The sequence below is a fragment of the Mustelus asterias genome, chromosome 4 (genome assembly GCF_964213995.1).
Source record: "Mustelus asterias chromosome 4, sMusAst1.hap1.1, whole genome shotgun sequence".
NCBI lineage: Eukaryota > Metazoa > Chordata > Chondrichthyes > Carcharhiniformes > Triakidae > Mustelus > Mustelus asterias.
This window is the reverse complement of record NC_135804.1, coordinates 34,111,156-34,135,876: the sequence shown is the minus strand read 5'-3', so window position 1 is coordinate 34,135,876 and position 24,721 is coordinate 34,111,156. Positions and strand designations below refer to the sequence as shown.

General features: G+C 42.8%; 1 protein-coding gene across 1 annotated transcript in view; it reads left to right on the top strand.

Annotated features, from left to right (window-relative positions):
• Window positions 1-24,721, top strand: part of LOC144492260 (ninjurin-1-like) — a 129,241-nt gene that overhangs the window by 102,238 nt on the left and 2,282 nt on the right. The window contains exons 4-5 of the mRNA XM_078210253.1: window positions 14,326-14,478; window positions 16,661-16,761. Coding sequence (XP_078066379.1) covers window positions 14,326-14,478; window positions 16,661-16,761 — 254 coding nt within the window. The remainder of the gene's footprint in view (window positions 1-14,325; window positions 14,479-16,660; window positions 16,762-24,721) is intronic.

The window sequence follows — 24,721 nt, the reverse complement described above, 5'->3', positions numbered from 1 at the left end:
CCCACACAAACTTTGTGATTAGCTTATAACTTCATTTTCATGGTGTTTACCATTAAATGAAGATTCATGTAGATAAAATAACATTTGTGAATGTATCAGTAACCCAAAATGCTCATGTCAAATACAACCAGGAATATTTTATACAAAGTGAAATGAAATATAAATGAATAAACAGTTCCTTTGATAAATGGATGGTGAAGCCATGTTCTTGTGTGAGAATGGTTCTCATCAATAAATTTAGTAATATAGATAAAACAAATTAAAACAGTCATAGAATTATAGAATAGAATCTCTGCAGTACAGAATGAGGTCAATTCATAGAATCATAGAAATCATAGAAACCCTACAGCACAGAAAGAGGCCATTGGGCCCATCGAGTCTGCACCGACCACAATCCCACCCAGGCCCTACCCCCATATCCCTACATATTTACCCACTAATCCCTTTAACCTACACATCTCAGGACACTAGGGGCAATTTTAGCATGGCCAATCAACCTAACCCGCACATCTTTGGACTGTGGGAGGAAACCGGAGCACCCAGAGGAAACCCACGCAGACACGAGGAGAATGTGCAAACTCCACACAGACAGTGACCCAAGCCGGGAATCGAACCCAGGTCCCTGGAGCTGTGAAGCAGCTAACCACTGTGCTACCGTGCCGCCCCAATTGGCTATCGAGTCTGCATCAACCCTCCAACAGAGCATCTTATCCAGGCCCTATCCCTGTAACTCCACATATTTACCCCGCTAATCCCCCTAACCCACACATCTTGGAACACTAAGCGCAATTTAGCATGGCCAATCCCCCTAACCTGCACATGTTGGGATCATAAGACAATAAGACCATAAGACATAGAAGCAGAATTAGGTACTCGGCCCATCGAGTTCGCTCCGCCATTCAATCATGGCTGATATTTTTCTCACCCCCATGCTCCTGCCTTTTCCCCATAACTGTTGACCCCCTTATTACTCAAAAACCTATCTATCTCTGTCTTAAAGATACTCAATAACCTGGCCTCCACAGCCTTCTGCGGCAAAGAGTTCCATAGATTCACCACTCTCTGGCTGAAGAAATTCCTCCTCATCTCTGTTTTAAAGGATCGTTCCTTTAGCCTGAGGTTGTGCCCTCTGGTTCTAGTTTTTCCTACTAGTGGAAACATCCTCTCCACGTCCACTGTATCCATGTCTCGCAGGATCCTGTAAGTTTCAATAAGATTCCCCCTCATCCCTCTAAACTCCAATGAGTACAGACCCAGAGTCCTCAACCGTTCCTCATATGACAAGCTCTTCATTCTAGGGATCATTCTTGTGAACCTCCTCTGGATCCTTTCCAAGGCCAGCACATCCTTCTTTAGATATGGGACCCAAAATTGCTCACAATACTCCAAATGGGGTCTGACCAGAGCCTTATACAGCCTCAGAAATACATCCCTGCTCTTGTATTCTAGCCCTCTTGACATGAATGCTAACATTGCATTTGCCTTCCTAACTGCCGAATGAACTTGCACGTTAACCTTAAAAGAATCTTGAACAATAACTCCCAAGTCTCTTTGTGTTTCTGATTTCCTAAGCATTTTCCCATTTAGAAAATAGTCTATGCCTCCATTCCTCCTTCCAAAGTGCATAACCTCACACTTTTCCACATTGTATTCCATCTGCCACTTCTTTGCCCACTCTCCTAACCTGTCCAAGTCCTTCTGCAACCCCCCTGCTTCATCAATACTACCTGTCTCTCTACATATCTTTGTATCATCTGCAAACTTAGCAACAGTGCCTTCAGTTCCTTCGTTAATGTATATTGTGAAATACATTAAGGGAGATGAAGGGACAATTTAGCATGGCCAATCCACCTAACCTGCACATTTTTGGACTGTGGAAGGAAACCAGAGTACCTGGAGGAAACTCACACAGACACGGGGAGAACGTGCAAACTCCACACAGACAGTCATCCAAGGCTGGAATCGAACCAGGGTTCCCTAGTTCTGTTAGGCAGCAGTGCCAACCACTGCGCAGTTGTATTTAAGACAATTTCTCAATGTAAATCAAGCGTAGCATATTCTCCATGTAAAGATCATTGAACAATGTAAAGTCAGGCTTCTCTTTGACGATAGACAATTGTTGATGCTGTTTATTTTACTTTACAAAAAGAAAGACTTGCATTTATATAGCACTTTTTGCAACCTCCAGACATCTCAAAAGTGCTTCACAGCCAATGAAGTACTTATTGAAGTGTTGTCAGGCTTGTAATGCAATTTACGCTATGTTTATATTAGAGGCAATAAAAACAATAAAGTGAAATTTCTTCCTAGAAATATCTTGGGCCCAACATTTCCCTCTCTGAAATAAATTATGAAAGGTTAGCTAAGTCAGTTTTTCTTACTATTAAATCAATTAAACATTTGGGTCTTTTCTTCATAAATTTAATCAACTTGCCCAATGCAAACTGCCAAATCAGCATTGCTGGATATTTACATATTGGAAAGTTGTTAATCAGCAGTTTAATCACCATTACAACTGAACAGGTCATAAATACAGCTATACAGTAAAACAGTCTGAAAAGTGCAGGCAAGGGCTACCTGTAATATTTGAAAGCACAGCTATTCCTGAGGAACCTTGATAGTAATCCCGTGAAGTAAATATATTCTCAGTATTAGAAGATTCACTAATAAATTCAAGGCCCGTCACTGAATGGTTAGTGCCACCTATAAGGGAACATCTCAAGTAGAGGAGTCCCTGGACACTGAGGGAGGAACGAAAGAGTGAGATACTATTTCAGTTAAGAAAACAGATGTATTAAAAACAACTATCGTTCGCAAATGTCACTGCTTCACTCCAGGATCATGTACATCAGAGCAAGTAATAACATGCTCAGTTGGACATGGAAATGCAGGACTCCGAGATGATGGCAAGTACACTGGGAAGGCAAACTTGCAATGCAGCATTTCCATGATCTAAGCCACTATTGTGACAATCAAGATCTGTCCTATTTCATTCTTCAGAGATTCTAGCATTGCTATTCTGGCAGGTAGATGCTGCAGGATTTTGTACGTAGGCTTACATTAACACTGCAATGAAGTTGCTACGAAAATCCTCTATTCGCCACACTCCGGCGCCTGTTCGGGTACACTGAGGGAGAATTTGGTATGGCCAATGCACCCGACCAGCACGTCTTTCGGACTGCTAACCCCCAACCATAGATCTTACCAGAGAATGGGATTGAAAATAGCTTACCAGCAGTCTGAAGGTACATGATTTCCTGCACCTTCCCCCACACTCCAAACCCCATCACTGAGGATGTCTGCCAATTAATGACAAGTAAACCTAAAGGAATATCCTTTATGTGAGCAACAATTGAAAGGATCAAAAATATTATCAATACCTGTTTGAACAATTCTAAAAGTTGTTTGGGGCAAAAATGTAATTGGTAACATGCAACGAAATATGTGGGCAGAACACGGAGTCTTTGGGCACTGAGTGGGGGAGAAATGCCAGCAATACTTCTACGGTGGTGGTTAGGGGAGAACCCCCGGTGATTGTCACCATGTTTGTCCAGGGGGGCGGGGGAGAGCCTCCAACACCTCCATGATGGGGGACAGTAGACCATTCAGTTCTGATCAGTGCGCCCTTTAAAGATGGCACCTGATCCCTGTGTAGCCGGGTACCAGCACTATCAGGCCCCGCCCCACCAGAGTGACAGCATAAGCCACTCCCAATCATTCTCTTTCTTTAAAGTGGCTCAAGATCTAGAGAGAAAACTGGCCTGTACAGCTGGAGAGCTACACGCCAGGTTTCACTCTGAGCCTGACACTTTGATATAATATGGTAAGATTCTGCCCAGTGAGTAGCCACAACCATGCCTGCTGCCTGAATCCTATGGAGTCCCAGAGTCTGCAGGTATGAGAGGCAGCTTTCATTCCCTTACTACCCTCCAACAAATGGAACAGTACCCAAATCAAAACAATGGGGTTTCCAGTTCCACCAACTAAATGCCGCTTTGACATCAATTCAATTTTCAAGCAGCTTTGAATCTTAAAAGTAGAAGTTCTCGTAGGCTTAACACAAAAATAAATAGTGGTCAAGTGCCATAATGTAGACTCTATGCTGTTTTCATCTCTGTCATCTTTGCTCCTACCAACCGTGAATGGTACAAATCAGGAGGTGGTATTCAGGAGATTGTTAAAGAGATGGTTACAGAGATGGCCAGAGGGTGGTGAATCTGTGGAACTCATTGCCAAAGAGGGCTGTGGAGGCCAGGTCATTGAGTGTCTTTAAGACAGAGATAGATGGGTTCTTGATCAATAAGGGGATCAAGGATTGCGGGGAGAAGGCAGGAGAATGGGGATAAGCATCATATCAGCCATGATTGAATAGCGGAGCAGACTCGATGTACTGACTGACCTAATTCTGCTTCCATATATATTATGGTTTTATAGATCCTCAAGTTCTGACAGGTAAAGCAGCATGAAGTTATTGGAAGCATTTTTCTGCCAGTTGCTTAAGTTTTCCACCATGTTGGGTTTGAAAACAGATGTATTTGCTGCGGCAGGTGCTGCATTCATGTTGGCTTCTGCTACATAGCGTTGGTTCTTTCCTGTTATGTCCTGCCTGTTATGTTGCTGCAGTCACTGAGCTGCCGCACTGCCTGATTTTGCATCTCCAAGTTGGCAAGTTATGCAGTTGCACCATCTCCTGTGCCTGCAGCTTGCCAATCACCGAATAATAAAGGTGACCACTAAACTCACGCGGATTTCGCTGCCTCCTCTCAGAATTTGTGGGGCCCCTTTGCTGTTCCCTCACTACCCACCCCCCAATTTACTATGCACAGGTTAAAATCATTCCCAAGGTGCAGCCTTTATGGTGGATTCAAACAATCCACTTCTGCTGCTTTCTGATTTCAATATCATATAATCCCTATAGTGCAGAAGGAGGTCATTCAGCCCATCGAGCCTGCACCGATAACAATCCCACCCAGGTCCTATCTCTGTAACTCCACATATTTACCCCACTAATCCCTCTAACCTATGCATCTCCGGACACTAAGGGGCAATCAACCTAACCCACACATCTTTGGACTGTGGGAGGAAACCGGAGCACCTGGAGGAAGCCCACGCAGACACGAGGAGAATGTGCAAACTCCACACAGACAGTGACCCAAGCCGGGAATCGAACCCAGGTCCCTGGAGCTGTGAGGCAGCAGTGTTAACCACTGTGCCACTGTACCACCCTTATCTTGCTCCACTTAATTTTGAAAGTTACAGGGAAGGGTAACTTGCCAAAAGGCAAGTGCAGTGCAGTTTCCAGTTCCAATACATGGGTCACCCTCACATGGAGTGAATCTTATTCTTTACAGATCCCACTATTATTCTTAATAATGCTCCTGTTTTGCAGAACTCAGGGAAAGAATGTCTGCACTGAAAGAGGTAAACTGGAACAGGCAGACATGGATCTCAATCTCTAGTCACTGGGTCTGAGGCAGTGACAAGAATCTCACCTTCCAATATGACAGAGCACACCATCAAGTAATTAACATGTAATACCTTCTAAGTGGTAGCTGGTAATTAGTAATTAAGTGGGTTCCACACAGAACAGTGGTAATGATGTGTGGCTTGGTATTTTAGTGTAAGTGAAATGGTAGGAGATAGATGCATTTTGTTAGAGAATTTTATTCAGTTTCATTTATATATTCCATGAGTGCTGGTTGATCAGATGGCTTGATGGTTAGCATATGATTCAGACTAACACCAATAGCACAAGATCTATTGCAATTCTGGCTGAGGTAGACTTGGGACCTGGCTCCTTGCCCTGCCCCTGAGAGCGGAAGACAATGGCAAACCACCACTAAAAATAAATAGTCAAGGGAATGGCTTAGAATGGACCATGGGCAGGCAATGAGCATTGTACATTGTTTCTTTGGTGAGAGCACTTTATCTAATAGACACCATGGAGATTCCATTGTTGCAGACCTTCAGTCAAGTTATTGTTTAATGAGACAATAGAATCATAAGGATAAATCTTCCGGTCCCATCAACTAGAGGAATCTTCACGGATGGGATGGACAATTTCATGATCCATTGAAAGGTCCATTGACCACAGGCGGAAATTTCTGGTCCTGAGGCGGGCAGGGCTGGAAAATCCCACCCATAAATTCATAGAAGGGTTACAGCACAGAGGGAGGCCTTTCAGCTGTCTCTCTGAAGGAGCAATTTGTAATGACTAATGACTTCAACGAGGCCCATGAGGTTAGCCTCTTGGAGTGTGAGCTCCCTGATTGAGGTTGTAATGGCCTTTCACCCCTTTAATCACATTTTGATTTGATGTTTTAAGTTTCCTTGCCACTTTGTCTTTTGTTTTGGACGGTTCCCCTCCTCTTGGAAGCTGCTCATTTTAATTTGTCCCCTTGTTCATTTGATTTTGTTTATTTGGGTGGCCAAAAAGATTGGTTGTAATGGCCTGCCCAATCAGGGAGTCTTACCTATATATAAATATGGGAGTATCAAGTCCACTGGCACTCCCGATTCTGACTTTATGCCTGAAGCACTCTAGAGCCGTAATGTTACGGCTGTTCATGCCAGCGGGATTTTCCCATCCCAGTGCAGTGAATGGAGATTTGTCTGAGTGCCAAATTCTCTGACTTTCCTGCAGTGGGAGCTTGGCGTGAATGGCTGCTAAGATCACGGCCTAGGAGTGGAATAGAGTTTGTAAATAAAGGGAATCTGGTAAAGGGACACGAGCCTCTGAGGAGTTATTTCACAATTCATCTAATGCCACTTATCCACATTCTCCCCATTGCCCTGCACATTCTTCCTTTTCAAATAATAATCCAATTCTTTTTTAAATGCCTGGATTGAACCTACCATGTTCTCAGACAGTGCATTCCAGATGCTAGCCCCTAACTGCATGAAAAGGTTTTTCCTCATGCCCCCATTGCCTCTTTGCCAATTAGCTTAAATCTGCACCCTCTCATTCCCAATCCTTTCATCAATGAGAACAGTTTCCCCCTACTCTGCACAGATCCTTCATTATTTTGAACACCTTGATCAAATCGCTTCTCAACCTTCCCTTCACCAAGGAGGACAGTCATAAACTCTCCAGTCCATCTCCATAACTGAAATTCTCATGGAACCACTCTCAAGAATCTTTCCTGCACCCTTTCCACTACCTTCACATCTTCCCTAAAGTGTGATGCCCAGAAATGAACGCAATACTCCAGATGACGCCAAACCGGTGTTTAACCTAACTTTGTAGCTTTTGTACTCTTGGTAAAGTTCAGGATAACCTAGGCAGTAAAAGAATGATACTGATTGTAAGGAAAGTGAGGCCTCCTTATGAGGGCAACTGGCATTGCTGAATCCCAGAGAATGTCAAGTGTAGACCTGCAAGCTTTGTAATAATGAGCAAAGGTAACCTAGCTTGTTAGAATTGAATAAGTACTTGCTATCAGACATATGTTTCCAATGAAACCATTACCAAATCATTCAGATGATGGAAATAAGTCGGACTTGTCGCAGGTAACTAATTATTTGACCTTTCACAATTAATCTTTTAAGGCATCTTCTGAGCAAAGTTCTTGCAGTTTGTGTTGTCTTGAAAGTTTTGATGATTAGTTTGTTATGTGTATGGCAGAGTCCATGATAGCATAGGTATCATGCACAGTATCTGTTCAATTTGCTGCCCAAAAATGTATTGAACAAGCTTTTGCTTTGTTTATTTATTTATTATTGTCACAAGTAGACTTACAGTAGCACTGCAATGAAGTTACTGTGAAAATCCCCTAGTCACCACACTCCAGCACCTGTTCGGGTACACTGAGAGAGAATTTAGCATGGCCAAGCCACCTAACCAGCAAGTCTTTCAGACTGTGGAGGAAACCGGAGCACCCGAAGGAAACCCATGCGGTTACGGGGAGAAGATGAAGACTGCACACAGACAGTGACCCAAGCCAGAAATCGAACCTGGATCCCTGGCGCTGTGACGCAACAGTGCTAACCACTATGCCACCATGCCGCTTTGCTACAGAATGTAATTTAACAGCAAGAAAATGAAGAAATTAGGATTATTTTGAACAGAAACAGTTTCTGCAGTTCCTATGATGATGTGCATTCATGAACATAACCTGTAAAACCAAGTCAGAAATGTGACTGAGCGATTTAATCACACAAAAAGGAAGGAATATGTGGCATTTACTTCTTAAACTTGCCGCAGTTACTAATGGAAGGAAAGTATTGATGTATATTTTACCGAACAATTAAGATATCAAGAGCTAATGAGAAAGCTAAGAAATGATTATGACATTACTTAGCTCCCCTCCCGCATTTGTATCAACCCTCTCAAAGTGCTGATGAATTCTAAGGACATTGGGTTTAAAAGCATTGGACATTTTGTACAAGGCTTCAAAGCTTGGTCCACGCTGTCTAAGGAAGAAAGTGGAATTGCATCATTTGAAACTAAATGCGAAATTTGTTTTTTATTAAAAATGATGGGACAGTTTCTTACGTTCAGTGGAGAAGTACTAAGTGTAAGGACTGCTCATACATAACAAACTAAAACCAAGGATTGAAATTACCATTCTGCAGAATATCTTGTGGAATACCTATGTAGCTTTGAATGTGATCTGAACACTGTTGACACAACTGATGACGGCTATCTGCCTTCAATAATGTCCCATTGGATTCATCACAGTTTGATTGTTAATAACAATGCAATTTAATTTTATTACTGCTCAGCATAGAAGTCTTTCCAAGGAATCAGAAGGGGCCATACTTTCTTATGTTTGTTAATGTTTGCAATACAGTAGAAAGGCAAACACAATAGTGTGAAAGCAATGAAAAGCATTAATGGATTACTTTGCCTGCAATTAGCACTGTTCCAGAAATGAACAAAAGTTAAATCAAGTAAGTATTTTTAATGCCTGATTAAAGGCAAATCCTGATAAATGTTCTTAATTATTTAGAATAGTACAGGAGAGGGCAAATCAAAAGGAAAAGTCTAACATCAGGTCAGTAGAATTCCTGAGTTTTTAACTAAACACTCAAGATATCACCACAACAGTGATAAAAGCAAACAGGGCAATTGGAGTTTTCTGCCCCACAGCAGAAAGAAATAGGACATTTGTTGAATATACGTCCATGCAGATAGCAAAATGGAGAAGGTACCGAGGAAGTGCAGAGATATAGGAGTTACAGAACACACACAAAAATCAAGCATAGCAGGACGTCCCCCACAACAGAGTTAGCTACATGAGTGAGACAGAAAAGCAATGCATGAGCATCACAGGCAAACAGTGACATTGGAACTGAGATGTGCCCCTGGTCCCGAATGTTCTATTGGTGCAATAATACATATTGCACTAAAAATGCCACCGCCTTCAACATTAATGCCACATGGAACATAGCCAATGTTAACAGTTTTATTTGCGTCATTGCATTAAAAAAAGTAATTGATGTCTGATATTCCCACACATCCCACTACATACATTGTATAGCAGGAAGAACTGAAGTTTGAACAAAGTGATGGCTTCCCCAAGGTATAGGACATTATAAACATCCTGTAGCCTACTGAATAAGATTATTATAGTATTGAATTTGCAAATGCTGTGCTTGCACCATAAGAAAATCAAAAACCTCAAAATAGAATTCCCAGCAACACAGCAATGCTTGTATTGAGGAAATCAAACATGATACAGTTATTTGAAGAACATGGAAGAATGGATGACTGATTCCACTGACACCATGGGGGAGTTTTCCCAAGTCCTGGAGGCAGGCTTAGAAGCAGGCCAGAAAAAGTGAAAAATTCCATTGGGCTGTTTTGCCAATGTGTTCTACCTCTGGCCCCTTTGCCCAGGCGATAGGCAGAGTGTGATGTTGGCCATCCAGGTGGCAATGGTGGGAAGCCAATTGAGATTGTTTAGGAAACATTTAAGGAGCTAAATTGTCCCTTAGTGTCACGGGGATTAGCTGGGGTAAATGCATGGGGTTATGGGATAGGGCCTGGGTGGGATTGTTGTCAGTGCAGACTTGATGGGCCGAATGGCCTCCTTCTGCACAGTATGATTCTATGAGGCACTTCCCAGACCTGGATTTTTACCTGCAGTGAACCGGACCCACGCACTGTCCAGAATTCATCAACATACAGCAGCCAAGTGTAGTGAGGGAGTTCAGGAAGAGTGACTTGCAACCTGAATTTTAAATGTGCATATCAACAAACCTGAATATCTACAGACTGAGGTGGAGCACAATGGGTCCAGGTTTCGTGTGCCAAATGATTGTACTGTCTCAGCTGTAGCATGCAGAATGAGGCTGCCCCTGGCATCCCTGGCACCTATTTGTGCAGCTGTTTGTGCCCTCACCACACCCTCCCTCCTCCTGTTGCTCCTTCTCCTCTGAAGTTGCTCATCTTTCTATCTTGTTGATGCTCCAATCCTCATGGCTGCACCATGTTGTGTAAGGCACATCAGATCACTACCCTTCTGGAAATCCTGACCACTGTATACTGAAGGGCTCCAAGCTCCTGAGTCACATCCTCAACACCCCAATTGCTTGCTCAGTTATAACCGTGATGCTCATGTGGCCTCTGTTATACCTTTCCTGCACGTCAGCGATAGGGTTCCTCACGGCTTTCATCAGCAGATCTCCAAGGAGCCAGCAGCAGACTCGAGGTGTGATATTTGTGGGAGACCTGGCTGGCACAGGATACACACAACGGTTTTAAATGAAGTTGGAATGACACTTACATCATGCATCATAAACCCTAAAACTACCACCTCAGTAATGCTGGATATAATTCACACTTGAATACAACATATTCCCGGTATTGCTTGGTAATTGGGAGGGTCAAACAGTTTAACTGGCAACTGTACAAATTTAAAAAGTAAGGCTAGAATTTCACTTCTGTAATAACTCCACGGAGGCGAAGATCCCGTCCCCAAGTAACTTTATTTACACCATACATCTGTACACAGCCAGCTCTCCAGTTACTCCCTGCTGAAATGCAGGCTAGGAGTCTGACACACCTGCTTTAAATAGGGAGCATGAGGCTCCCTGATTTATCCATTAATTAGGACTCATCAGGAACTTGTTCATACTCTAGCAAGCCAACCTCATTAGCCTGGCTGAAGTCATCACAACTTCCTTAGTGGAGGCACAGCCTGTTTGTAGTTGGGGAGGGTGCCTGGGGCTTTAAGATGCTATCTGATATCACAGCAACAATTAATCCCTATTTCATTGTCCCTTCCTCCCCAACTCCTCAAATGATGGCGGCACGGTAGCACAGTGGTTAGCACTGCTGCTTCACATCTCCAGGGACCTGGGTTCGATTCCCGGCTTGGGTCACTGTCTGTGTGGAGTTTGCACATTCTCCTCGTGTCTGCATGGGTTTCCTCCGGGTGCTCCGGTTTCCTCCCACAGTCCAAAGGTGTGCGGGTTAGGTTGATTGGCCATGCTAAAATTGCCCCTTAGTGTCCTAAGATGCATAGGTTAGAGGGATTAGTGGGTAAATATGTAGGGATATGGGGGTAGGGCCTGGGTGGGATTGTGGTCGGTGCAGACTCGATGGGCCAGATGGCCTCTTTCTGCACTGTAGGGTTTCTATGATTCTATGATTCTATGATGCATTCTCAAATAAGGATCAGGCAATACCAAAAATATTTATAATTATTTGGCATCAGGAAGTTCACTTAGATCAGTGCCAATTCCTTCAGGTGGTGCACAGAAATCCTACTCTGCTGTGATTGCACCAGAAATCATGCTCAGGGGGATAATTTGGGCTTGTCAGAGGCCAAATTCCTGTTGCTTAGTCACGTGTTTTCGCTTCTTCATTAGCTTCAAAACCTTTCCATACAGGGCCTTGCAAAGGGAACGGAATATAAAAGTAGGGATGTTTCACTGAAGCTGTAAGGACTCTTTATGAGACCACATCTGGAATAAAGCTTCGATCTCCTTATTTGAAAAAGAATATAGGCCGGAATTCTCTGGCTGTTCACACCAGCAGGATTCCCTGGTCCTGGCAGCAGCACACCCCCTGCCCATGGATTTCACAGCAGCATGGCCTGACATCAAAGGGAAATCTCATTGACAGTGGTGGGACCAAAGAATCCCGCCGCCAGCAAGCAGCAAGCCATCTTCCACCACCGCAAAACATGCGGCTGGGAGGCCAGAAAGTCTCATCGCATTAGAAGTAGTTCAGAGAATGCTTACCAGAATCAATCTTGGGATGCGGGGCATCCCTTATGAAGAAAAGTTGAACAGATTGACAGTAGATCACAAATTGCAAAATCCCATTTTACTCATAGGAACATAAGACTCAGGAGCAGGAGTAGGCTATTCAGCCCATCGAACCTGCTCTGCCATTTAATAAGATCATAGTTTATCTGGTTGCAGTCTCAACTTCACTTTGTCATCTGCTCCTCATAACCTTTGACTCCCTTGTCTATCAAAAATCTGCCTTCAATAAATTCAATGATCCAGCCTCCACTGCGTTCGAGGGAAGAAAATTCCATATACTAATGATCCTTTGTGAGAAAAAAAGAACTCCACTTCTCTGTCTTAAACGGTAGATCTCTGATTTTTGAACTATATTTGGATGATATTGGAATAGTGTAAATTAGAGGGGCTTTAGATTGGTTCCACTGGTCGGCGCAACATCGAGGGCCGAAGGGCCTGTACTGCGCTGTAATGTTCTATGTTCTTCTAGAAAAAGTGAGAGGGCATGGGATCCAAGGGGCTGCTGCCTGGTGGATCCAGAACTGGCTTGCCCAAAGGAGGCAGAGAGTGGGTATAGATGGGTCTTTTTCTAAATGGAGGTCGGTCACCAGTGGTGTGCCCCAGGGATCTGTTCTGGGACCCTTGCTGTTTGTCATTTTCATAAATGACCTGGATGAGGAAGCGGAGGGATGGGTTGGTAAGTTTGCCGACGACACGAAGGTTGGTGGGGTTGTGGATAGTCTGGAGGGATGTCAGAAGTTACAGAGGGACATAGATAGGATGCAAGACTGGGCGGAGAACTGGCAGATGGACTTCAACCCAGATAAATGCATAGTGGTCCATTTTGGTAGGACAAATAGGATGAAGGAGTACAATATAAAGGGAAAGACTCTTAGTACGATAGAGGATCAGAAGGACCTTGGGGTCCGGGTCCATAGGACTCTGAAATCGGCCCCGCAGGTGGAGGAGGTGGTTAAGAAGGCATATGATGTGCTGGCCTTTATCAATCGAGGGATTGAGTTTAGGAGTCCAGGGATAATGATGCAGCTATATGAGACCCTCGTCAGACCCCACTTGGAGTACTGTGCTCAGTTCTGGTCGCCTCACTATAGGAAGGATGTGGAAAAGATTGAAAGGGTGCAGAGGAGATTTACAAGGATGTTGCCTGGATTGAGTGGCATGCCTTATGAGGATAGGCTGAGGGAGCTCGGTCTTTTCTCCTTGGAGAGACGAAGGATGAGAGGAGACCTAATAGAGGTGTATAAGATGTTGAGAGGCATAGATCGGGTGGACTCTCAGAGGCTTTTTCCCAGGGTGGAAATGTCTGCTACGAGAGGACACAGGTTTAAGGTGCTGGGGGGTAGGTACAGGGGAGATGTTAGGGGTAAGTTTTTCACACAGAGGGTGGTGGGCAAGTGGAATCGGCTGCCGTCAGGGGTGGTGGAGGCGGACTCAATAGGGTCTTTTAAGAGACTCCTGGATGAGTACATGGAGCTTAATAGGATGGAGGGTTATAGGTAGGTCTAGAAGGTAGGGATGTGTTCGGCACAACTTGTGGGCCGAAGGGCCTGTTTGTGCTGTAGTTTTTCTATGTTTCTATGTTCTATGTTCTGTTTCCTAGTACTAGTCTCTCCCACAAGTTGGAACATCCTCCCAGTATCCAGCCTATCAAATCCCTTCAGGATCTTATATGGTTCAATAAGATCACCTCTCATCCTTCTAAACTCCAATGGGTCTGATTGAATATATGATTCACCCACTTCGCAGCAGTATTCTGCATTCCACAGTAACATTTCTGAATTTTTCATTACTTACACCAGCAATGTGACTCATTTGCAGCTTAAGCAGTGTCAATGAATGATTATTATAACTACATCATGATCAGCTATTCTTTCATTCATGCTAATGACCTTAAACCAATACCGTACACTCCTTCTATCTTATTAGTGAACTATAAATGAAATAATATTTAAATACCTTTGGGTAAACGAAGAAACAAAGCTTAAGGTGTTTTATTGTAGTGAGTTTGGATTCTGTTCCAAATTTAGTTCTGAATTCTTGCAGCATCTGTCATTCTACTAAATTCTGGAACGATACACTGTATTTACCATCTATTTTCTCTTCCAGGTAATAAGGAACATCAACACATACGCCAGAACAAAGACCATTGCACAGGGCTTTCTAGATATAGCCCTATTTACTGCAAACGCATCACAGATGAAACATCTCCTGCAACAAGGCCCAGGAATACAGTTTTACTATTTCCTATTTGCTCTGTTGGTATGTGAAATATTCTATTATATAACGCTGCTCATGTGGCTTCACAACCTACTGTTTAGGATCTATGTGGCAGTACAGCAGCAGAGTGGCACAGTGGTTAGCACTCCTGCCTCACAGCACCAGGGACTTGGGTTCAATTCCATTCTTGGGTGACTGTGTGTAGTTTGCACATTCTCCTCATATCTGTGTGGGGTTCCTCTGGGTGCTCTGGTTTCCTTCCACAGTCCAAAGATGTGCAGGTTAGGTGGATTGGCTGTGCTAAATTGCCCTTTAGTGTCCAAAGATGTGTAGGCTGAGTGGATTAGCCATGAAAAATACATGGGGTTACAGGGATAGCGTGGACGTGGGCCTGGGTAAGATGCTCTCTCAGAGAGTCGGTGCAGACATGAGGGGCTGAATGACCTCCTTCTGCACAGTAGGAATTATATTTTTAAAAACTATTGAAAGAAAATCACCGTTTTTTTCTGAAAACTGTGAATTCAACATTACAACATTGGAAATCACGGGGGGTGAGTCTTCCAAAAGTGCCGAATTGATGGGAAAACTGTTCTAGATCACGACTGTTTTCTCAGTTCAACTTCACACTCGAATCTCCCCATTCTGTGCACTGCAGAAGTCCCAATCGTGAATCTCATTAAAAACCCAGGGGGCGGGGCCTATTCACGCCGGAATCTGACAGTTCTGGAACTCTGCGCATGCGCAGTGGCTCCGCTCTGTCAGTCTCCCCATTTGCTGGCCAGCTCGATCGTTGCCCCCGGGAGGCAGGCCCCCATCGGCAGATCACCACCCCGCCCCCCCTTTACAGCCCACCCCAATCGCTGGCCTCCCTCCAGCCCAGAGCGATCCCCATGCAGAGTGGCAGCGGGACCCCCCACCCCCACCAATTGCCCCTAGGCTTGGCCCACAATAGGCCCCGACCTCTTGGCACTGCCTAATGCCCGATGGATAATGCCCCCAGGGCATGGTCACTTTGCCCCTTGGGCAGTGCCAAGGGTCACAGGCTGGCACTGCCAGGGTGCCCATGCCCAGGGGGCATCACCCCCTCACCGCCCAACCTCATGGGGGGCCCCAATTGCCCCCCTTCATTCTGGCGGGGTGTCTCGCTAGTTCCCTGAATGTGGGGAGCTACTCTAAACCCCGCCAGAATGAAGTACTCCTGATGGGGTGGGAGATTCAATCGGGACCGGTAAGTTCCTGTTAATTAAATGCTAAACATATTTAAGCTACATTAAAAAAAATTCAAATGACTTACCTCTCTTCCCGTTGGTTTCCAGCGTGGTCTGGACTCTGACTCTTCTCCGGCTCTGGGAGATGCGCGTGCATTCCCGGCGCATGCGCAAAAAGGCTGACGATACGCATCTCCCAGCCCGACCTGCCAGAAAAGTTGCGGGTCACGATGGGAGAATCACCCCCCACATTTATGGTAGTGTAATGACTTTTGGTAAATCAGGATCATAATTCCGAAACCTATCACAGCAAATTGTGCAACTGAATTTAGTAAAATCCTGTCATTTGTGGGATAGAACCAAAAAGGTGATCATCGGAGCTGCTGAATTGTTATAAAAGCACAAGTATTTGATCAGTGTTCTGGGGAATTAAATTTGCACCCTTACCTGTTCTGATCTACACATGACATCAGTCCTATGCTATATGCTAAACTCTTAATCCCCTCTGGATTGCTGAGGGATTTCAGTCAGTTGGAAAAACAATTACAATGGCATTTACGGATGGGTAATAAATGCAGAATTGTCAGTATCACCCATATCTCCAAACATTCTGTTCAAGAAAATTTGATTTGGTTCTATTTACTAAGACCCAGTTACAGTAAAGAATCAGTGATTGCCCTTTGTTTATTGAGAGGTTTGAAGCAGAAGGGGTTCAGTTATTCAGCATTTGTTGAATAACCTTTTTAAAATGAATTAAATTGTCATGTAAGTCAGCCCAATTTCCTCTTAAGCTGTTTACTTGCAAGACGTGTATTCACAGAAAAACACATCATTTGAAATAAAACAATGGTGTGTTTAAAAATGCTTCAAGGACGTTATGTTAAATTTAATTATGCATCAGTGATAAACCATTTTTATATCTGGAGTGATTAATGTTAAATAATATAATGGGTTTTCTATAATGTCACACACTACTGTACATGTTTTGTCCAATGTTAACATGTGTTGTTTTTCAGTGCATCTCCATCATACTTCAGTTGATTGTTGCAGCCCTGTTAATTTATAAAGGATCAAAGAACATAGAATGCGATGATCCAGAGCGCAGGCTCAGTGACAGGTATATTGGTTCTTACCATATATATGCAGCTTGCTCTTTGAAGATTTATCTCATCTTTCACTTGATAGCCAATATATTCAGATTTAACTTAAAGCAGACAAGAAATTTCTCAGGTGATGCGTATGTCAGTGGAATAGCTAAGTAAGAAGGAGGGGGTAAAATTACAGTACGGATGTTTCCATTGCAATTCCCATGAAATCAGCCAAACCAATGCAAAAGATCACAGAATCTGAGGAAAAAGTTATGTTCCGGCAATTTTAGCACTGGTTTAAAAAAACATCACACGGGAGGTTGGCCCTGCCCACAAAGCTAGCCATGCCCACAGATCGAAGTAATGAGCACAATATGTTGTTGCTAATTGTGCCAATTTGCAAGCTTTCAAGGTGAGTCTTCACACTAAGCTGCATTTTTAGGCACATGGGCACTAATGGATGTCTTTTAAATGTTTTCAAACATCAGAACAATTTAATATATAAATGAACTGCTACTGTACACCACCAAACCTAGTAAATGGTTTGTATAGTTTTTTTTAACACCACTTTCAGCTATTTAAAATCTAGTTACTCACTTCAGGTGCTGGACTAAACTCATTGGAAATGCTTCTTTTGGTGATAAATCCTTTTTCAGCTGCCTCAATAAAGCTGAACCAGGTTACCACTCTTAAGTACATCGAGGAATACTCTGGGTGCAAGAAAAATAATACAATTACATAATTACATTCAAGAAAGCTGCCCATTTTGCGCTGCACTTTATGTGAAGTCATCTTTGTGAAGCTGCTTATGCAAATGAGTTTGAACAGAAACTTGAACTGTAACTTAATTTTGGAAATCAAGTGAAATTTTCAGCACAATTACAATTCAGCACAGATTAACACTTGCACCCCAATGAAAACTCTGAGCCATGATTATAATCTGACAGGATCAGGCATCTTCTTCACAGTTTAGCTTAGGATTCAGATTAACGTATTTAACGCTATTCAAAATTGGAAGAAAATATAAACTTACACTTAGGCATTTTTGTGTTAAATTATCATTGGAACACTCAAAAAAAATTACCAAGTAATGTAAATGTTCCCATTTTTTGATTTGAATTGATTTATTATTGTCACATGTATTGGTATACAGTGAAAAATATTGTTTCTTGCGTGCTATACAAACAAAGCATACCATTCATAGAGAAGGAAATAAGGTGCAGAATGTAGTGTTACAGTCATAGCTAGGGTGTAGAGAAAGATCAACTTAATATAAGGTAGGTCCATTCAAATGTTTGATGGCAGCAGGGAAGAAGCTGTTCTTGAGTCGGTTGGTACGTGATCTTAGACTTTTGTATTATTTTCCCGACAGAAGAAATCATAGAAATCATAGAAACCCTACAGTGCAGAAGGAGGCCAGTCGGCCCATCGAGTCTGCACCGACCACAATCCCACCCAGGCCCCACCCCCACATATTTACCCACTAATCCCTCTAACCTACGCATCCCAGGACTCTAAGGGGCAATTTTTAACCTGGCCAATCAACCTAACCCGCACATCTTTGGACTGTGGGAGGAAACCGGAGCACCCGGAGGAAACCCACGCAGACACGAGGAGAATGTGCAAACTCCACACAGACAGTGACCCGAGCCAGGAATCGAACCTGGGACCCTGGAGCTGTGAAGCAGCAGTGCTAACCACTGTGCTACCGTGCCGCCCACCACTGTGCTACCGTGCCGCGTGAAGGTGGAGGAGAGTATGTCCGGGGTGCGTGGGATCCTTGATTATGCTGGCTGGTTTTCTGAGGCAGCAGCAAGTGTAGATGGAGTCAATGGATGGGAGGCTGGTTTGCGTGATGGACTGTGCTATGTTCTCAACCCATTGTAGTTTCTTGCGTTCTTGGTCAGAGCAGGAGCCATACCAAGCTGTGATACATCCGGAAAGGATGCTTTCTATATGCATCTGTAAAAACTGGTGAGAGTCATATAGGACATGCTGAATTTCCTTAGCCTCCTGAGAAAGTGCAGGCATTGGTGGGCTTTCTTAACTATAGTGTCGGCATGGAGGGATCAGGACAGGTTGTTGTTGATCTGGAAACCTAGAAATTGAAGCTCTCGCACATTCACAATGTTTCATTTAATCCAAATTTTGCAAAACTGGAAACATTCTTTCAAATAACCATGTCAGCATGATACCATTTAGCTTTCTTTTTAATTTTATGACTAGCATTTTGAATCAAAACAATCCATTTGCCATGTTTGTTATCAATTATTGATCAAATGTTATCCAAAATGATCATATTACTTTCCATTAAGTGTATATGATTGGTAGCATTCTCTTCAGCAGAAATTATGGTATTTAACATAAAATTGGTCTTTGACATCAAAAATAAAATGAAAATATCATGCTATGGTTAATTTTTATCTTCTTTGCCCCTAGTTTTGTTTTACAGCAGAGTTTAAACAGTTTATCAAAGCGGGAACTATTCCTCAAAAACCAACTGAACAAGAAACCATTTATACATGTGACCTGACCTCATAATTCATAGGCAATCAAATCTTTTGCGTGAAATTTATTCTTAGAAGGTCTAGTCCAGTTGCAGAGTCTATTTTTTTGTCAGAGAACTATGTTGGCATTTATAGCTAAAGGAATAGAATATAAAAGGTAAGGGAGTATTGTTGCAACTATACAAGGCATTGGTGCGGCCGCACCTGGAGTATTGTGCACACTTTTGGTCCCCTTATGTGGGAAAAGATATAGTGGCGTTGGAGGTAGTTCAGAGGAAGTTCACGAGATTGATTCCAGAGATGAGGGGTTTGTCATATGAAGAGAGATTGAACAATTTAGGCCTATACTCGCTGGAATTTAGAAGAATGAGGGGAGATCAAATTGAGGTATACAAGATGATAAAATGTATGGATAAAATAGACGTGGAGCGGATGCTTCCTCTTGTGGGGCATTCTAGGATGAGAGGTCATAGTCTTAGAAAAGGGCAAATTTAAAACAGAGTTGAGGAGAAACTACTTTTTCCAAAGGGTTGTGAATCTGTGGAATTCGCTACCCCAAATTGCGGTGGATGCTGGGACAGTGAGTAAATTTAAGAAGTAGTTGGACAGATTTTTAATTGATAATGGGTTGAAGGGTTATGGGGAGAAGGCAGGAAAATGGGGATGAGGAGCATATCAGCCATGATCGAATGGCAGAGCGGACTCGATGGTCCAATTGGCCTAATTATGCTCCTATATCTTACATTAGAATTGTGGTAAAAGAATAAGTTTATTAATTCAGAGAGGCTGAAGCAAAGATTGACATTGGCAATGCACAATGAGCACCAGTGAGTTCAAAAAAGAATTTTTGAAAAAGCTGCTTATGATGTTACACTGTCTGTCCGAAGCAGGAAAAGATGCTGGACATTAGCCAAGAAACTACATTCCTAGAACAAAAATAAGTCTGGTTCTGTCAGGAGTAGTGCTGAAAGGTAAGTCGGGTTGTGTGCAGACAGAAAGAATGACTGCTAATGGCCCAGAAGGGAAACTGTGTGGGAATTGGAAGTGCGAATGACTGGGCTCAGAACTGCGTAATCACAGAGAATGGCAGCCTGGAGTAGGAAGATAACCTTTCTGGTTGTGTGGAATGTGGTCGTCCGGATCAGAAAGAAAATCTATGTGAAAAACAGCAAAAAGCTATTTGAAACGGGGAGAAGTATTTGTGACAGTGAGCTATGCCTGCCAGGAATGAGAAAAGAAATTATGAGGCTGTAAAAAGCAGAAACACAAATGTATGAGGTTAAAGACAGCCAGTAGCTGAGTAACTGCTGTTTGCATCGGATAATGTTTAATAGTCAGAGTGGGGCCATGCTTAGCGGCAATGTGTTTTTCATTTATTGCACGTGTCACTGTTATGTTAATTCTTACCTTTTGTCAACATGGTAACTTTGTTACCTTAAGATTAAGGCTGGTTTTACATGTTTTGAGGTTTTCAAGGAATGGATACAGCATCCAGTTTGCAAGTCAATTCCCCCAATACATACAATGGTGGGATATGGGAGCTGTTGATGTTGAGATGGTAGCAGTATTTGTGGGGGGGGGGGGGGTGTTGGGCGGTGGGGGATGGGAAGAGCAGAGTTATAATCAGGAAACCTAACTTAAAACTTATTTTATTCATTCATGGAATATGGTGTCACTGGCTAGACCAGCATTTATTACCCATCCCTAATTGCCCTTGAAAAGGAGGTGACACGCTGCCTTCTTGGACTACTGCAGTCCATGTATTGTGGATACACTCACAGTGCTGTAAAGAATGGAGTTCCAGGGTTTTGAGCCTGCAACAGTGAAGTAACAGCAATACATTTCCAAGTCATAATGGTGAGTGGTTCAGAGAGGAACTTCAGGTAGTGATGTTCCCATGTACCTGCTACCTTCCCCTTCTAGATGGTAGTGGTTGTGGGTTTGGAAGGTGCTGTCTCAGGAGCCTTGATGAGTCCCTGCAGTGTATCTTGTGGATGATACACATGGCTGCCACTATTCATTGGTGATGGAGGGATTGAATTTTGTGCATGAGGTGCCAATCAAGCTAGTTGCTTTGTCTTGGATGGTGTTGAACTTCTTGAGTGTTGTTGGAGCTGCACTCATCCAGGAGAATGGAGAGTATTCCATCACACTCCTGACTTGTGCTTTGTGGATTGGGGACAGGCTTTGGGGAGTCAGGAGGTGAGTTACTCATTACAGAGTTCTGAGCCTCTGACTGACTCTTGTCGCCAAAATATTTATAATGGCTAGTCCAGTTCAGTTTCTGGTGATTGCTGGATACAACACAAATGAGTTGACAGATAATTGTCTGTATTTGATAAAGTAATATCACCACAACCCATAAAAAGAATAATTTGTCACATAATAGTGTTTGCTTTTGTTCATTTATTTTTGCAACCTTTGTGATCAAAAATAATTAACTATTGAGCAGTTATTTAAAATACATTCTGCATGTTCCATAATTGTAGTTTTGTTTTAGACTTTGTGAAATTTATAAAAAGGCCTTCAGGCTCTATTTGTGTCCTTAAGTTTTTTAGATGAACAATTTTCTTCAAGAAAGCTCTGTCAAAATCGACCCCTAGATATCTGGACAATGTATAACACTGTAATGGTGATGCAGGAATACTTTCATACTGCAACATCTGAAGAAAATAAATGGTCAGCAACTTTTGCCACTGTCATCGAAAAAATATAAAATTACCGTTAAGGCCAAAATCACTGATAAAATATCTGGCATGTGAAGAAATTGTACCTCACTGAAAGAAATTATATTTGAAAGGCTTCTTCAGGGCAGAATCGTTATTCAGGAGAGAAAGGGGTGGGGGGAAGATATTTTTAAAGATAGAGTCATAGAGGTTTACAGCATGGAAACTTGCCCTTTGGCCCAACCTGTCCATGCCGCCCTTTTTTTAACCCTAAGCTAATCCCAATTGCCAGCATTTGGCCCATATCCCTCTATACCCATTGTACCCATGTAACTATCTAAATGCTTTTTAAAAGACAAAATTGTACCCGCCTCTACTACCACCTCTGGCAGCTTGTTCCAGACACTCACCACCCTCCGTGTGAAAGAGTTTCCCCTCTGGACACTTTAGTATCTCTCCCCTCTCACCTTAAACCTATGCCCTCTAGTTTTAGACTCCCCTACCTTTGGGAAAATATATTGACTGTCTCGCTGATCTGTGCTCCTCGTTATTTTATAGACCTCCATAAGATCACCCCTCAGCCTCCGACACTCCAGAGAAAAAAGTCCCAGTCTATCCGGCCTCTCCTTATAATTCAATCCATGAAGTCCCGGTAGCATCCTAGTAAATCTTTTCAGCACTCTTTCTAGTTTAATAATATTCTTTCTATAATAGAGTGACCAGAATTGCACACAGTATTCCAAGTGTGGCCTTACCAATGTCTTATACAACTTCAACAAGACATTCCAACTCCTGTATTCAATGTTCTGACCGATGAAACCAAGCATGCCGAATGCCTTCTTCACCATTCTGTCCACCTGTGACAAGAAAAGAAAGCACTTGTGTTTGAATATTGGATGTGTTTTATGGAATGATAGAAACAGTGGATGTACCTAAACCACATGGACTGCGGCAGTCCAAGAAGTCAGCTCACCACCATCTTTTCTTGGCCAATTCGGGATGGGCAATTAAAGCTGTTTTGGCCAGCGATGCCCACATCCCATGAGTTCTTAAACAGCAGTTCATGTTTGCTGCTATATCAATAACAATGTATTTGACATTAACAAGGAAATTTAGTCATTGCCTCGGTGACTCAAGGTATGGCGAGCTAAGTAGCACAAAATGTTTAAAGTTTAAGCATTAGTGTCACAAGTAGGCTTACATTAGCACTGCAATGAAGTTACTGTGAAAATCCTCTAGTTTCCACACTCCAGCACCTGTTCGGGTACACTGAGGGAGAATTTAGCATGGCCAATGCACCTAACCAGCACGTCTTTTGGACTGTGGAAGGAAACCGGAGCACCTGGAGGAAATCCAGTAGACACGCAGAGAACGTGCAGTCTCCACACAGATAGTGACCCAAGCCGGGAATTGAACCCAGGTCCCTGACACTGTGAGGCAGCAGTGATACTGTGCTACCGTGCCATCCTATTGCAAGTTAACAATAATTTCCTCATGCCATTGCCCAGTTAACTCCAACTATAGGCTTTGAAAATTAGCAATATCTAAACTTAAGGCACATTAAAATGTTAGAATAAAATTACACTTACTAAGAGGTAGGACAACAGATTGTACCCATAATTGCGTTCACCAAAATCTCCAAAGCATTGAAATCATGCTGTGCAATATTATTAACATTGACATCAATGTATATATGAAAATGCCCTTGTTCACTGTGTTAGCAGTCACCTGAATAAAATTTTAAAAATTAATACTGCACAGCATCCTAAACCTCAATAAATGTTTTTTTGCTGTGTTTCCACATTATACTAGTTTTATTTCAATTCTGGTACAAAGCTGTGTTTGCAAATTTTAACATATACCACATTTTAAATGTTGAATGTGCAGATTTTGGGATTAAGTATGCACAATCAAGTGTAACTATTATCAATTATTGAATTTTATTTAATCTGTGGTGCCTCCAATTTGCCACTTCATTGTTTTTGCTGCTGCTCCAAAAAAGAAGCCAACTATTACCAAACAGGCTGCATTTTGCTGAGTACAATCGAAGGGTACCATTATTCCATAATTACTGTACTGAGACAGGCAGCAACTGAAAGCAAAGTAAAGTTTATTTATTAGTTACAAGGAAGGCTTACATTAACACTGCAATGAAGTTATTGTGAAATTCCCCTAAGTTGCCACACTCCGATGCCTGTTCGGGTCAATGCACCTAATCAGCACATCTTTCAGACTGTGGGAGGATACCGGAGCACCCGGAGGAAACCCATGCAACACAAGGAGACCATGCAAACTCCACACAGACAGTGACCCAAGTCGGTATTCGAAACTGGATCCCTGGCACTGTGAGGCGGCAGTGCTAACCACTGTGCCTCCATGCCACCCACAAGCAAGGCCAGTGGGCCATTTTATTGTGCTAGTCTCAATACACTCTGGTCAGAGAAAACAGTTAGAACAAAGGATTAGGCAAGATGCAAGGTGAATGTAACCCCAAAAACATAAATCAATAGTACAAAGATCGATGACAATTGGCTTGCGACCATTATAAAAATACCTGCTGTCCCCTTAACAAATTTCTACCCTCACCACCAATTAATGCTAAACACTTGCTCCACACAGACATACTTTAAATTCAGCAGTAATGAGCCAGAACAATGGAAAGTGATGTGTATAATATCATCACATCATTACCACCTCATGCAATACGCCCATCCATTTTAAGATGGACATTTCAAGTGCTGGACTGAAATAATGTGAAACTTTGGATCAGTGAAAATGTTAGCAATTACAGGTCTCTTGGTATTTCCTGCCTGCCT